Genomic DNA, 17,644 nt, shown 5'->3' on the forward strand with positions numbered 1-17,644 from the left:
GGGAGAGCATTCCATTTCTAATTTGGAAAAAGTCTACATTTGACAGCCGCGTTTAGATGAAATTTATATGCATCTTTGTGCTGGATAACCTTGGCTGACTGCAATATGTCCACAAAGCTGCTTCCACTACCCCTCCTCAGCAGAACAAGGGAAGAAAATAAGATGAAAAAACTCATGGGTTGAAATGGGAATGGAAGATAACTTACCAGTTATTGTCATAGACAAACAGACTTAACTAAAAGAAGTTTAATTCAATTTATTGCCAAATAAAAACAAAGTAGGATAGTGCAAAGTGGAAAAAAAAAATTTCCTCCACCTCCTCTTTTTCCCAGACTCCACTCCTTTATTCCAACCTTTTCTAACTTTTCCTTCACCCAGGCAGTAAGGGGGGAACAGGAATGGGATTTGTGGCCAGCTCACAATGCTTGGTCTTTGTCACTCCTTCCTCCTCATGCTCTTCCTCCGATTCAGTGTGGAGTCCCTTGCATCATCTGTAGTTCTTTTAGAGCTGCTCTAGCATGTGTCCTTTCCGTGGGCTGTGGTCCTTCAGGAATGGACTGCTCCCCTAGCTGCAGATCCTTTCAGGGCTTATCCACTTTCTGCAATATGGGGTCATCCACTGGCTCCAGCAGAGACCTCCCTGCGCTGCACACAGCCAGCCTGCTTCCCTGTGACCTTCACCATGGGCTGCAGGGAATGTCTGCTCTGGAGCACCTCTTCTGCTTCCTTCTCCGACCTTCATGTTTGCAGGGCTGTTTCTCACATATTTTTATTGATCTTCTGTCCCAGTTGCTTTGCAGCATTTTTTTTTCCTTTCTTTAATATGTTATTACAAGGGCACTGCCATTGTTTTTAAGGGGTTCAACTTTGAGCATAATTAGGTCCTTCTTGGAGCTGGCTTTGTCCAACATGAGAGCAGCCTCTTCTCACAGAGGTCATTTCTGCTGGCCCCTGACTGTAGGGGAATAGAATATAAGAAAATAAAGATAGTGTAGAAAGTAATCTTACCCTTAAGGAGTTGCAGATTAGGAACAGGCCACAGCTGTAACCAATGAGAAGAAGAGTGCTATAAAAGAGTGGGTTGGCTGGTTAAGGAGGGAATAGGAGTCAGCTGGCTACTTTGTGAAAAAGAAAGAGTCAGTGCTCTGAGGAACTGCCCACGAGAAACACCAAGAAGTTATGAAATTTTTACGATTGGAGATAACAGTATGGAGCCCTGGCAATAAAATGACAACACCTGACCACCAAAACCTGTCGTCTATGCCCAGTACAAATGTATTAAATTATTTTTGGAGCAAACCCTGCTTTGTGTTCGTAGAGTTGATCTGGGAACTCTTTTTTGTGTGTGTGTTTGTTTGCCAGAGAATGGTATTTGTTCTGTGTTTTGGGATTGGGGTTTTTTGTGTGTTTGGTTTTAGTCTGTTGTAGCCTCCTTTTAGAAAGATATAGTCACCTAGTCTCAGAAGGGAATAGCTGATTGAACTAGAAAGAAGTAGGTTGAAGGATCATGGGACTAGAAGCTTGGAAAAGAAAGCCACATAAATAAGTCTTGGTAACTATTTCTCTAGAGACTTTCTTTTTTCCTCTGTTCCATGACCTTCTGAAAAAAGCAAAAGCAAGGTGGAACTAACAGCCTTACATCCTGACTAGATGTTTAGCTCAGCAAAACTGAAAAAGTTCAAGTGACAATAAAGTTTCTACCAAATTAAAACCTTGGTAGTGATCTATAGTCACATGTATATTCAGAGCATGGAACCATTATGAAAGGTATCAGAGGACAAACTTATTGATTGCCATTAAGAAGAGCTGCAGAGCTGGTGCGGGTTGCCTTGATCAATAGATTTGAAAGGGTCAACAGATAATATACTAGCTGCAAATAGATTCACTGTTGTCACACACCAACTATGTATCATAGATACATTCTTGATATTAGCTTCAATAGTCTTGGGTTTGGATTTCTATCTGCACACATTTACCATTAAAGATGAAAAAGAAGAGCACTATTTATAGCAAAAGGATCAAAATTATCTGTACAGTGCTGACTCCCATATTGCCAGAAAAATATTCCTTTAATTAGTTCATTTTCATTTATGTGTTCTTTGAAGGTATACTGACAGTTGGAGAGGAAAGTATTTAGTCCAGTGATACATTTTATTTTCCCACAGACTTTCTAAAGTGGAGTGAAAGGCCTTAGTCAAATAACTGATGACACAAATGAGATTCCTATTACTCATATTATTAAAGCAGGGTATTGCATGTTCTTATCATACTCTAGAATACTTCATAAACATCAAAGAAACACATTCTCTACAGCTCAATCTCTTTAGGATGATTAACGACATGCTTACATTTTATTTAGTCTGTGGAAGAAAACAAGTCTTATTTTAAAATGAGAAAGGCACCACCACTTAAATAAAGATGATTCAGACAAATAAATTACAAAATTTGTGTAACTGCTAATAAGTGGATTTTAGTCTTATGACTGAAATAGTTTTCAAGGTAGCATTTCTGCATTTTTATTATTCACATTGTTTTTTCCTTTTGACACGTCAAGCAGTAACCCCTGGTCGAAGGGATATTCCGTGTATTCACATTGGAACTGTTCATGTAAAGGATTGCAGACTTAGATAAAATTCCTTACTATTATTTTTCCATTTATTCTTCCTTGAGAGTGCCTAGTGTCTGTAGTTCCATAAGGAAAGCTAATAATGTAGTTGTCTGCTACTGAAAGTTTTACTAAGGGAGAACTGCTGAAATTCACCGACATTTTCTCTCTTTAACAAACTACTTTATTTTCTCTCTTTAACAAACTACTTTATTTTCTCTTTAACAAACTACTTTATTTTCTCTCTCTAACAAACTACTTTATTTTCTTTAACAAACTATTTTATTTGACACCAGAATGTCAAACTGCATTTTGAGTTTTAAATTTTAAAAGTTACATGAAATATAACTCCAGATTATTCAGTGATCCATCTTTGGTCCAGCTAAAGTCATGTACATTGAGAAAAAAATCATCCTGAATTAGTTAACTATGTCCTGATGTAGTTGCTCCAGATTGAAGTAGCTGCTCAATGAAAGCAAATATAATATGCCTCCTTCTATCCCATTGTCTAGGTTCTTGGTAGAGGGAGATTAGCTGAAGAAGAAAGGTGTGATTGATTAAAAGCTATAGTGTTTGGGAAGCAAAGGGGATTGAACAGGCAGACAGGAATGTAAAGATACATATACACACTGCAGTTTCAGAAGAGCACATTGTCTCTCTTGACATGCATCTTCACATCAAAATTATACTGAAACAAAGCAAGTGTTACTTCAATATGACTGAAGGAGATAGACCATACTGACAGGGTTTAGAACAGTACAGTAAAGAAGGCAACAGAAATCTCTTGAGGCAGCATGGATGAAGTACGAACATTGTTGCTAATTCTCACAACTTCAACTGAAATTCTTTAAGTAATAAAATACCAGCTGTTTTTGCAAGCAAATCTGGAATTAACAAGATACTGTGATTTAGCAGTATTTCAACAGAAATTTAGGAAATACCCCAGTTTTTGTTCATTTTTTTATGAATGAGAAGTCTCATGGTGTGATTAAATTGTTTGTGTGGATAGAGTTCTACATAACAGTTCATTTTCTAAACCTAAATTAAGAGAAAAGCTTATTTTATTGGACTTGTGTAGTTATTATTTAAAGCCCCACAGGGCTCATTCATTAGCCAGGCCATCTTTTTTCTGGCTGACTAGTAAATAACTCAACTTTAGATATGGAAGACAGTCCTGAATAGGAAGAGAAGGAATATGTATATCCATAAAGTCTATAAGCACCTAAAATATATAACAGAATGTAGTTGTGAAATATATTGTGCTAGTAGCAGAAAACTTCAGACAAATTATGGCATAAAAATCATGTTGATATATCTGCTGTCCCTCTGAAAAATCTATTGTCATGAAGAATGGCTGTAACTTGTTTTCTTTATACTAGAAATGTTGAGTGTTTGTGATGTACATAAAATATTACTTTTAACGGTGTCTGCCATTATTTTCTTGCTTCATTCTCAGAGGATCTTTATCTGACTTTCCTATGAGTGTTTTTAGAAAAATTATCCTCCTTTAATTTATTATCCTAATTTTTTCCTTTGTGAAATGTTTACATTCTGGCTCGTCATTTCATATGATCAGGAAATGAGAAGTACCCTGACAATTGGCATAATTCATCAAGGGCAAAGAAAGTTATCACCACCTACACAGTAAGGAAAGAATAATTCTTTTTTTATAGATTTCTTTTCTCCCCATAGAATTTGAGCAGAATAGAGCTGACCCTGTAACCCTGAATGGCTGTTCTGTATAACACATTATAGACTAAACATCTCATGAATTCATATAGGGAAAAGACTGTATGCTTAAATCCTCCTCATCATCTCCTTTCTTCCCTTTGATACCTGTTGCTTTTGTAGAGGGAGCCAGGAGCGCAGAGAAGGTGCTGGAACGCTGTAATGGGTGTCTCACCTGGAGCAGTCAGGCCACAGATGGAGTTTTCTCAAAGTTTGGCTACAGGCATAATTCCATTCTGTTTGCATTTAAAAACAATGCAAGATTCATTCCCTATCTTTACACTTGAAAATTGCTCAAAAAATAGCCCCACTACATATTAGACAAGATTCTTCTTTGCTATCATTTAGGCAAACAAGGAAGGAAAAAAAATAAATATAAAATAAATATAAAATCTATTCTGGTCAGAATGGAGGGTGAGAAAATCACACTAATATTTCTGGGTAAAAATAATGGTTAGGGTGAAACAAATTTTTTATATATCTGGATTTCCCAGGACATGAAATCTGTAGATAAAAATCTGATCATTAGAAGGAAATAAGGGTACTGATAACCTTTAAAATACAACTGAAAATCACATGGCAATAGACATTTTATTCTGTCACAAATGAACTTCCATCCTTTGTTTATAAAAATACTCATACTTTAACAGTAATAGGCAATACACAAAACTATCTCTTTTATTTGAAGATACATACAAATATAATATTTAGGAGAAGCGCTGTTGGATGATTCAAATTTCTCTTTGTTTACAGATACCAAAACCTTATTACAAATAAATGTAACTAATCTCTAATCTATATACCATGTAAATTGGTAAGAATAGTCTAAGACTGCTGAAATTGGTCCAAAACTGTTTGTCTGCTATGTATCTTTAACATTATATTTTTTGAGTATACTTACTATGAAGACACATGGTGTAATTTGCATTATTTATTATCCTGGTTTACACTAAGAAATGTATATGTTCTTCATTCATAAGTTATTTTCCCAATTTCTGCTTTTTCTGTGCTTTTTCTCCTTAAATATTAAGTTTGAATTTTCAGGATAAGATAGATAATGTGCTAGATTGATTCCAGCTGAATGCCAGGTGCCCATCAAAGTGGCTCTATCACTCCACTCCTCAGCAGGATGGGGAAGATTAAACATAACAAAAGGTTTATGGGTCAAGATAGGGTCAAGATAGACAGAATTACCTGTCACCATGGGATGCAAAACAATCTTGACTTGGGGAAATAACCTTTATTTGTTGTCAATCATAATCAGAGTAGGTTAATGAGAAAGAAAGAACTAAATGTTTAAATACTTTCCTCTTGCCCCGCCCCAAACTCCCATCTTCTTGGCTTTAACTTTATTCCAGAATTCTCTTCCTTCTCCCTCTCAGGGGCACAGGAGGACAGGGATGGGGACTGGTCAGTTCATCACATGCTGTCTCTGCCATTGGTTCTTCATCATGGGTGAGGACTCCTCACACCTTTCCTCTGCTCCAGCATGAGGTCCCTCCCGTGGGGGGAAGAATTCCACAAACTTCTCCAACATAGGCTCTTCCCACAGGCTGCAGTTCCTTTCAATGTGCTCCACCATGGGTTCCTTTCATGGGCACAGTCCTTCCACTAACAAAACCTTGGCACACAAACCTAAAGATGATTATACTAACACTGGTTCCTTGGCCTTTGCAAGCAAAATTACACAAAATGCCTCCCTTATTTGAGATATTCAAGATCTGTCTGGACGCAATCCTGGGTGACGTGTCTGGGATGACCCTGCTTGAACAGGGAGATTGGACTAGATGACTCACTGGGCTCCCTTCCAGCCTTACCTATTCTGTGATTCTGTGAAATATATGATAGTATATTTTTCTAAATTTTTGAATAAGAAAATCCTGCATTGGGAGCATAAGCACCGCAATTTCACAACTGAAATATATGTATTCAGTAATGTGTATATAAATTGTACATACCATGGTATTTCAAAGTGGGATTACATAAATTTTTAACGCATTATCTTGCAAAATGTCAGCGTGTCAGTATATGGTGGTGAATGCCTGTAGCTTTTGCATAAAGAATTCAAATATCAAACAGTGAGTTGTATCTTTTGGAATTACATACTTGAACCGCCTTTTTGCATACTAGTATTTAGTTCATCCAGTATTCTTTGTTTCAAAAAACACTATGTAATGAATTCAAATGCTCTTTTACAAATGACTAAACAAGTCTAGTGGTGTGTCATATTTCCTTGGATGCAGTCAGTAAAACAAATAATGAGCTTTATTCTGAGATGTTGTTAAAGTAAAAAATGTTTGGTCTTGTTTGGTGTTTCTCTGAAGGACTACAGGTTTGGATTCTCCACTGAAGTGATAACCAGTCATCAGTATTGCACTTTTCCAGTGTGCACCAGTGATCTCTTTTCTTTCAAAATTGTTTTCCTTATAGGAACTACATTTTTATCTTTTATTCACTCTTGAGTTACAGGAATGGAAAGATAGACAAGTTACCTCTTCAAACCCTAACTCCAGTGCATTTCTGTCAAAATGCATTTGTGTAGTAAGTGACCATTTCTTTTCCCCAAGGCCACCTTTAGTCACCTCCAAAATGGGCTTGTCCTTCACACAGAGAAGGGTAAGAGAAAAAACCCATTCATATCTTGCTATACTAGGGGCTATTGTAGCCTGACGCTCTTCCTTCAGTACATCACTGGTTAGAAACCTGCAAAATCTTTCAGTGAGATATACAAAAGTAGGGTAAGGATATTCAATATGAAAGGAGATCGTTATCTTAATTTTCTTTATATTATTCTTTTACTTTTCCCCTAACCTCTGATATATTTTCTAGATATTTCTTGTTATTATACCTTGGCAATTATTAACTTAAATCACTGCTGTGAAACTGCTAACTGTATAGATTTTTTTAGGATAATTGATTTTTTTCAAATTTAGTATTCTAAATAGTTTCAATAGGAGTTTATCTTCTAAAAAAAGATGTCTTTCTAACATCACCAGAAATCATCCCTCCTTTTACTGTTAATGTCCTTCATTGTGAAATAATTTCTGAAAACAAAAATGGATTTTATTTTTCTACCTCAAAATCTTAAACCACAAAAGAATATGCCTGATTCATTGTTAACATATTTGACAAATTTTATTTATGGGTAGATGTTATTTTCCATTTTTATAAGGCTACAAAGGAAATAAGGACTATTTACCAGAAATAATATTAGCATAAGGTGTTGTTTTTTTCCTTAGGCACAAATAGCAATACTTATCTTTTGTATCACAGTAGTAGTGATCCCAGGAAAGCAAATATCCATCTCAGCCATCTCATTGTAGCTAACATGAAGTGCCAATCTCAAAAAGCAGAATGAATCATAAAAGAGAACGAAAACCAACATGTAACACTACAAAGTAACCAAAATGTAAAATAAAATATAAAAATGTTATATGCTTAACAAATTTACTTTTGACTTTTCAAGGTAGCTGATATATATAATAAACTTATTCCAAGTACTTACACTAATATACTATAGGAATAGTGTTTCTAAACTAAAATATAGTCTATAACAATTTTTGCTGTGAATCACACCTTTGTTTTACATCTGCATTACATGAAAGAGAACATTATAATTACTAATATTTTAGTACAACAAATGCACTAAGCAGTGGACTCTTAACATGTAGTTTTATTGATAGGCATTCAAATTATATTCCAGAAGAGTAGCCCATATGCCTTCTCTTTCTCTTCACTCTTTGATGCCTCACACTGAAATTTCCAATTTTATAGTTGTGTGGTTTTTTATGTTTTAATTATGGCATTAATAATTAAGCTGTCTGAAAATTTACTGGTTTTCTGGTAATTGCAAAACAATAGTAAATTATTTCTATTTATCATGAATGAATTATTTACAATGAGGGACTAGTATGAGTTTTTCAAGAAGGGAGGCTCTGTCAGCCCTGAACGTAACTGCTTAGGAAGTTTTGAAACAAAATATGTAGAGCTGGGAAGCTGAAACACAAGTGGTAGAACTAGCAGTAAAAAATGTAATTTTAATTTACTCCTTAGTGAATTAAAATAAATATGAATTCAAATAAAGATTAATACACTTTACTGAAATCATGCAATTTAAAATGTGATTATCTGACAAAAGCTCAAGAAGAAGTTTGGTTTTTTCCTCTCTGTTTTAAAGAAAGTTTACTGACATTCTCTAAAGAAATCTAAGAAGTATTTGCACTTCAAAAAAAAAACAAAAAAAAAGGAAAAGCAAAACCCAAACAACTAAACAACAACAAAACCCCAAACAAAACAGAAAATCAAACCCAATTATTTCTGCTCCTGTGGAAAACTAAGTAATGACAGAAATAGTTTCAAATTTAGAGATGAGCTGATGCTAATACAAAATTTAGAAAGTATATAAAAGTGTTGCAAGTAATGCATCCAGGAAAGTTTTAAAAGTACTGAAGGAAATATTTGCTATAAATTTAAATTACTACAAATGGGGTTTAGGGATGGTTTAATTATTTAAATCCATTATTCATACAATATTTTGTTCAACTTGATTTTGTTTATGAAGGGAAATTCAGCATAAGGCTATGGATGTAATCTCTCAAATACAGCAACCACATAGAATTTTTTTTCCCAACTAGCTCCTCTAAGTTATTATACTCTGCCTAATAATTTTTTTGAATGCAGAACAGTTCCTTTAAGTCCTAAAAGGGATAGTTTTGGTCAACTACATATCTTTTCAAATTTGAGAAAAAACATGCAATCTCTTGCCCAGATACATCAGAACAGAAGTCCCAAAAGAGAGTAAAGTGAAGTGGGTATAAATACATTTACTGCCCAGTATATATTGTTTGAGAAAACTACAGTAAGTTACATGGTGTTGTCCTTTGCTAGAGAACTAGTTTATAAAATACATTTGTATATAGAATGTATTTTTTTCCCAAATAAAATATGAAATTACTTAGACATTTAGGATAGTATTCATCTACCAGGACAGCCTAGGAAAATTTTATATTTCTTTGGCAGTTAAAAACTGAGCCGTTCTGTAAGTCTGACATTAACAGTCCCGCGAAAACTGAAGACAGGAGAGTGAGTTTGTGTGCTCTTTGCGATAGCTTATCTTGTTTCTTCAGGAAAGCTGAAACTTTATTTTTTTGTTTGTGATTTCAGGATAAGTTGAACCTGGTTTTTTTTTTGCTTTTATAATAATGAATTATATCATTCCTTTCCTAGAACTGTTTGGAAAAAAATACAAATAGACCAAAAAGATGTGTTCATGGTTTTTGTGCTTTTTATTAGATGGTTTTCTTTTGTTCTTTTTGAGTTTTCTTTATCCAACAGAATAATAAAGCCTTTCAAAACTCTGTGGAGTATTCTTTTAGATAATCTTCAGCTCTTTTTCAGTTTCTTGTTAAAATGGAATGTTTTATACATGCTTTGTGTCACATTTTAATTGCATTTAGAACCTTAATATCTGAAAGCTTTGAGAAATCAAGTGTATGCTGCTGAAAATATTACCCTAGAAAAATTGTTTGAGTTAAAATCAAAACACTTAGTATTCTGTTTTTACCTTGTACTCAAACTATCATATATGGAAATGTGAGAAAAAGAGAAAAGGCTTCAAGACCTTTAAAGAGAAAACCTCAAACTATGGTACAGGGATGTTTGTTGCTGTCATTACATGTAAATTTTTAGGAGATTCTTCCATGCCTGTAACCACTGAAAGTTCAAAACAGGATGCAACTTGAGAAAATATCATAGCTTTAGTATTTTTTTAATTATTAATCATTCAGATTCCTTGCTGTTAAGCCTACTGAGGTAACATGTTATTTGACTATAGAGAAATTTTTTTTTGCATATGTTTACATAACGTATGTGTATATAAATGTGTATGTTTATTTATGTCTAGCCTCATTTTTGCTGTGGGGAATTCTTTTCATGCCACCACTTCCTTATATGCCATGTCATTGGTACCTCAATTTGAACTGTATTGCAACATGGACAGTGTTTACACATTGGGGAACTCGTCACTGTCTCTACTTTTAAGAGTTCATGTTCTACTAGCAGTATTTTACTTAATGATATTATGGTTTAAAATTTTGGAATAAAATAAGGCAGAAATACTTTTCCTCATATCCTTTAATTTTCAAGTATTTTATAAACACAAAGAGTTTTGATTTTTCTAATCCCTTGTAGTGTTTTAAGCGTAGCCAACAACTAAGCCCAACACAACCACTCACTCCTTCCCCCCGGTGGGATTCCTTATGCAGCAATTCCTCCCTAAGAACCTGGGGTATAGAATCAGACTCCATGGTGCATTTTGACAGCTGTTCTTATGTAGATCATTTTAATTTGCTTAGATCTTTCTACATGTCAGCATATACATGCAGCAAGTTTGTTTTATTCTTCTATGAATAAATTCCTTATTTATTTCAACAGAAATTGAAAAAGAAAGCTGTGGGGATCCTGGAACACCACTGTATGGTATTAGAGAAGGGGACGGATTTTCTAATCGTGATGTTTTAAGGTTTGAGTGTCAGTTTGGATTTGAATTAATTGGAGAGAAATCTATCATTTGCCAAGAAAACAACCAGTGGTCTGCAAACATACCAATCTGTATTTGTATGTACCACATATTTTCTTATTATTATTTTTAAGGCATTGTGATAAGCTTTACTTATAGATAATAATTATGGGTAATTATTTGTGTGATTGATTTTAGAGTTAGTAAAATGCTATTAACTCCCCTGACAGGATGAATTTACTTTTTCTTAGCAGGTTTGCCTAATGTACATGCTCAAGGGACAGGTTCTAAAACTGCTAAAATATTTTTTTCTCTTATACCAAGTCTTAAAGCAATTCTCTTTAAGTGCTTTGATATAGTGGTTTATTATTGGCTTTTTTTTGGTAGGATTCTGTTGATTTTGTGATGTAAATTATGTATGATACATAATATTATGTTTGATAGCCAGTCTTAAATATTAATATATTTCCTCAGATTAGAAGTCACAGAATTGAAATCAAGAGTTTAAATTATTTACATTTCCTCCATTTATTTTATATAAATACCTATTAGCATTTAAATTATCAGAAATATTTATAGCTCTCTTCCAGTAGCATTCTATAGCATAAGTAAAACATTTGCATTATATATAGCATAAGTTGTATTATATAGCACAGGTATATACAATGTTGTGATGCTTATTTGTGACAGCACCTTTCTTAACTTTTCCATTAAATAGTATTGATCAAATATATTTAGAGTACAATCACTTGCTTTCATCTCTGCAACTCAATTTAATATGGCTCAGCTGAATTTATTGAATATAATATGTTATCCCGATAACAACAAAACATCTCATCTCTTTGAGGTTCCTTAATTTCTTGTGCCTCTGCATGAGCAACAAATGATAAGGGCACTATTGACTTTCTACCCCTTTAATGTGCTCAGTGGGAGGTCTGCTCATCTAAGCAGTTCCCTACAAGAGAAGATAAGTGGTGCCAAGTGATTGTTATCAAGGGTAAATTGTAAGGACTGCCATGGATTTCCAATGCAACAAATATGTTCCGTATTTCTTGTGGGCTCCGCTTGAGAGGTAGTTTTATTGAGAAGAAGGAAATATGAATATTGAAAAAAACAACCTTTTTTCCTGATTCACATATCACCACAAATAATGGATTATTCAGTTGAGGTACTCATCGAGTTTTAAGATTTCTTGCAAAAACTTAGCACTAAAACAGTCCTTACTGAAGCATTTTAGTCTGTTTTCTAATTGAGCTCTCCCTTTTTTGGCAGTTCCTTGTCTTTCCAATTTCACCGCACCAATGGGAACCGTTCTTTCACCTGATTATCCAGAGGGATATGGGAATAATTTAAACTGTATCTGGACAATCATTTCAGACCCTGGGAGTCGAATTCATCTCTCCTTTAATGACTTTGACTTGGAATCTCAGTTTGACTTCCTTGCAGTTAAAGACGGGGATTCTGTAGATTCCCCCATAATTGGAACATTTACTGGTGCTGAAGTTCCTTCCCATCTTACCAGTAATGGTCATATTTTGCGTCTGGAATTTCAAGCTGACCATTCAATGTCGGGACGTGGATTTAACATCACTTATAACAGTGAGTAATCGTATTTGTGTGTGTGTGTGTGGTTTTGTTTTCAACGTACAGTCTAAGAGAAAGGCTTAAGCATTTAAAAATGATGCTATGGTAATACAGCTTCAAGTAAATCCTGTATACCTAAAAATTCCTTATATATGTGTTTGGATTATTGCTCAAATACTGTGCTAGGGCTGGAAATACATGTATTGTTCTCATTTATGGCTTTAGAGATCATTGTGATAGAAGTGTTTGGCAGACTGACAAATCAGACCAGTTCCAAATTGTATAATAGGACTTCACTAAATTTGCTGACAATGCAATGCCGCATAATATTAATCACCACCACTGCCTGTACAAAACTGGTTTTGAAAACTCAATGTTCAGCTGCGAACATATGCAATGTCCTGGAGCTGATGGCTGCAATCCTTGCTAGCTCCTAGTCATAGCAGTTCAGTGAGCAGCCATAGGAGCTCTTTGATCAGTCAAACCATAATAGACTTGTATTTTTTTTGGTTTTTGCTGTTTTATCTTCCTTACTTACTGACCACATAATAATAATTGAAGGTAATATCAAATATCCTCTCCAGTACTAAATACCATTAGCATTTATTCACCTTTTTGCTGCCAAAACTGTTACGTTTCTTCCGAAATGCATATGAAAGAGCTGCCTACCTTGCATTGGTACCAAGCAATTTAGTATTTATTCCACACTAAAATCCAGACAGGATATATTCCCAGATAATGCAGACATGGTGATGCAAGGCCATAGCATGAATAATTGCAAGATACACTGTGAAACTTTCCTTGGAGCTCATGCAAAATTAGATTTTGCCACTCCAGCAGTATCCTGAAGTATTAGACTTGCTGCTATGATAGAGCATGATAGGGTAGAGCATGATAGGAATAAGAGAACATCTATTAGGAGGTTCATCGGTACCCTTCAACCAGAGTTTCTCCTCCTCATCAATCCCCTCACATCTGGAAATTTTGATTTTTCTTTTTCTTTCTTTCTGATGGTAGGGGTAGCAGAGTTTTCAATGCCAACAGGCAGAAAAAAATAAGGAAAACACAATAAATATTTTGATATTTCCAAAATGTGATGTCATGTGTAATTAGTCCCATTCCTGTCTTTCTCCCTAACATCTGAGAGTATGTATAATTCCAAAAGCTTGCTTGTTATTTAGGAGAATATACAACAGCATGATTTGAAGGAGAGTACGTCTCTCCCTCCCTGTGTTACCTGCTGGACTGTATGAAAAAACCCCAACTTTGTTTTTTAGGGTTTTTAGTCTTTAAAAACCTAAACTAACCCTAAATCAAAAAAGAAATGAGATTAAGGGAAGTTGGTAATTGAGAGACCCAGACTTCACATTTTTCTCAAACAAGTGTTAACACTTAATATTATTTTCATAAAATTTCAAGGACTGAATTCCCGCGTGGCTGCTTACTTTTCTTACATCATCTTTCACCTCTCCATGTTTATTTTTTATCTTTTTATTTTTGCTTTGGTTTAGGTTGTCAGTCTTTCAGAGAATTATTTATTAAGATCTACATTAAACATTGCTGTCTGAATAGGCTAGAGATAAACTGACACTAGATTATTCTGTAAACATTATTTTTCTGACATTGTCTAATATTTCTGCTCTCAGCCCTCTGTGATTCATCCTCAGATAATTTGCCACAAATGTAGAATGTAAACATGAAGAACATGTGGTATCTTCTCACTGGTTTTTATAGGTTCCAGTCATCATTCCAAACTAACCTTTGACTGGTAGCTACATATCTCAGTACTGTAACTAAATTTTGGAAAGTCAGGGGTTATTCAGAGCTACCAAAATATGAAGTCAAGTATAAAGAAAATGAGATATTGAATCCATGTTTCTTTACAAAAGTTTTAACATTTGCTCTTTATTTTCTTTTGTCTCATGCCCTTTTAACATTTATAACAGTTCTCTTTACTTTAAAGTTTCATTGTGGGGTGCTCAATGCTGTCAAGCCTAAATCTAGTGATGAGAAAACCAAAATCAGCTATTGGAGGATGTAAAGTAGTCTTCTTGGATAAAAATAATGGCTGTGTATAAGTGGATTTTCTCAAGTTATCCTATTTTGCACAACTAGAACTAAATATAGGTCAGTTAATGTAGAATTTATAGTGAAAATGAAAAATGGAGAAGATTAGCATGGAATGCTCCTTATATTTAGTTCATATTTTGAACTACATGGAAATATTCTTATCAGATAAATTCTGCTTCTTTATAAAATTTGCAGACTTCTTTGGGCATGTAGTAGTTTTATCATGTTATTTAAATTATGCACCAATAATATCAAGTGATACAACTTTGATTTTAAAAAGAAGCAACAATCCAATATCAACTCTTACCTATTGTATAATGAAACCAATTAGCTCTGAAAATAATTTAAAGCATTTTACACATTTAAACAGTTTAATGCATTTATATTTTTATTTCTTTTCATGGGTGTGTTTGTCTATGTGTTTGTTAAACTCTGTAACTAAAACTACTTACAAAAGCAACAATATCTCCAAATAATGTTTACTATTTCTTCAGTAAAGACAGTTTCAATCTGATAAATCACAGAAGTAATCTTTCCATAATAAATAAAGGCCAAAAGAGATGATAAAAAAAGGAGTGAATAGAATTTCACTCTGTCTTTGCATTTGTAAATGCAAAGTTAATTAAAAATATCTGTTTTCTGCTAACACTCCAGTTGATATATTCCAAAGCTATCAGTCTCTTTTTGCCCCTTTCAAGAGTAGAAACAGTGTATCACTGAAACAGTATGTCTTGATCAAACTTTTCTAATAAGAATGTAGGCTAGTAATGTAAATAACTTCGTTGATGTTTTTGAGGTGTAGAATGGAGAAAAATAAAACTGAGTTACTATTACATAATCTGATTATTTAATGGTATTTCTCAGAAAATATTTCAATGCCAAATTTATTTTTATTACAGAAACATATGTGGTCTCAGATAATTACTCTCCTTGCAGTAAAATTGAACATAAATCTAACTTTTGTTAGAATTAAGAAAAATATTAGATTTCAAGTATGTCATCTTTGAGTTATTGCACTAAGTCTAACAAAGATTTCTTACTTAGTTAAATTTTGGGACTATATAATAGAAATATGTGACTTGAAAATGGATGATACAGAGAATGTTGCAGCAAGCAAAAGAATAGGAACTGAAAGGCTGTGATTTTCTGCTTGGAAAAGGCAGCAGAAGAATGTTTCACTAGGTGCAGCAGAACACAGGGACATAGCAACCTAAAACTGCATTGGTTTAAGTTGCTATGGAAATGCACACTTCACCTGATTCCTTGTTTCCCCTTTATATCCCAAACCCAAGAGCTGTTAATGATATTTCTGGTGCTTGTGAAGATATTTATAAAGTCAGTCATCCCCCAATCCTGCCTGTAGTAAGCTATATGCATTGAAATACTCAGCTCAAGGAATGTATGAGACTTTTATCACATTTGTGACTCCCTTATGAATGCGTCCCACTTTATATATATATATATATATATATATATATATATATATAATCTTTGTTTAATTATGGAGAACACAGCTAGACGTAGTATTGAATATAGTCACATAAATTGCAAGAAATAAATATATATAGCCTCTTTGCTTCATTGTAGATTTCCTAGCTTAGGTTAGAACAGATGAAATGAACACTTAAGATGCAGTGTGACAACTGAATCCATGTGACAGAGAATGCATATTTGCTTCCTGTGACAAAGGAGTTAATGCAGAGGAAACTCAAAACTTGCTAGGTCCTCCATGGGCAGGCATTCCACAAACCATACTCATGCTAATCTTTGCTAATCTTCCTTTGGGCTGAGGTGGATGAGTATTTTGAGGTGGAAAGCATCTTCCAGATTGCTTGATTTATGCTTGCAGTGGACTTCTTTGAGCTGTTCCTCATTGATTAGGGTACAGTGCTGGGCAATTATCTTTGAATAAGCTTGAATGACCTGCTGTTTCTTATTATGTAGATATTTTTGTTACTGTTTTTTATTACAGCTGTTTAATTGTGCTAGCAAAAACCTTATGAATTTCATAGCAGCCTGGCAAAGGTCAAACTATGGGCCTCTGACATTAGCCTCATTACTCAGTCATTTCAGCTCAGTGGACCAAAACATGGACAATCCCAGATGATGTGTTTATATACAAAAACTGATTTGGTATGGTTTATTGCTGTGTTAGAGTATGTTCATCACAACACATTTTTTCCTGCCAGTTGTTCCTGTTAAGACTTTTTCAGTCTCAGTACTTTTCAAGCTAGAACTCTTCAGTGTAGTGTACTAGAAAGAAGTAGGAGATTACGTGTGATGGTACTGAATAAGCTGCCACTTGTTTACATAGCTTTAAATAGTCTTTCACAATTGTTTTTAGTATGAAATATATTGTTACTATTTGATATTCCCTTAGCTTCTGTTTTTTCTCTGATATTTTCTTCTGAAAGTACTATCTTTACTTCAAAGCTATTGCTATACTTACCAGCTAAAACTCTTGGTAGGGCAATCCTCCAAAACAACTAACTGTGCCAGTGGACTGTTCCTTTCTACTCTTATTTGAAAGGACCTTTCAAAGCTGGCTTTAGATGAGATGAGCTGTGATTAGCTTAGCTAGATACCTACCTTCCTATCTCATGAGATCTCTGCAGTTCCTTCCATCTTTTATTTTTTTGTTTGTTTGTTTTTTAATACAAAATGCATATTTTAATATACTTCTGAGTTAATCGCAGAGTATCACCATTGCCCTGATCTGTGATTATTTATCCTGACATTTTTCCAGATATTGCCTTAAATATCTGTACAGTCATGATAGTTGAATGCCAGGAAAACTGTATCTCCTCTTTACATGTAATGCTTAATAAGGAACTTTTCTGTGGTTTATTGATTTGTTGATAATAAGTGAAATATTAATTAATCATATACCCATGTGTTCTTTTTCTTTTCAGCCTAAGGCTAGTATTTAATATTACAGCTCCACCATGAAGCTTTTTAGAAGCATCAGCAGACGGAATTTAGCTCATTGAATAGTATAATTGTAGCCAGGCTAAGCTATGAGTGACTGCTGTTGGTGGGACAGATTGTCTTTCGCTATCTTGCCTCCCAAAGTCATTCGATGCAGTAAAATTGATCACATGGGAGCAGCAGTGGCAGCATTTCCCGAGCTGAAATATAGA

At 34.3% G+C, this 17,644-nt stretch overlaps 1 protein-coding gene across 3 annotated transcripts in view; it reads left to right on the forward strand.

Annotated features, from left to right (window-relative positions):
- Window positions 1-17,644, forward strand: part of CSMD3 (CUB and Sushi multiple domains 3) — a gene marked incomplete at both ends in the record, with an annotated part of 576,542 nt that overhangs the window by 318,479 nt on the left and 240,419 nt on the right. For all 3 annotated transcript variants that reach the window (XM_084217912.1, XM_084217913.1, XM_084217914.1), the window contains 2 exons: window positions 10,766-10,948; window positions 12,123-12,449. In XM_084217912.1, coding sequence (XP_084074038.1) covers window positions 10,766-10,948; window positions 12,123-12,449 — 510 coding nt within the window. The remainder of the gene's footprint in view (window positions 1-10,765; window positions 10,949-12,122; window positions 12,450-17,644) is intronic.

The sequence above is a fragment of the Fringilla coelebs genome (genome assembly GCF_963513975.1).
Source record: "Fringilla coelebs genome assembly, chromosome: 1".
Classification (NCBI taxonomy): domain Eukaryota; kingdom Metazoa; phylum Chordata; class Aves; order Passeriformes; family Fringillidae; genus Fringilla; species Fringilla coelebs.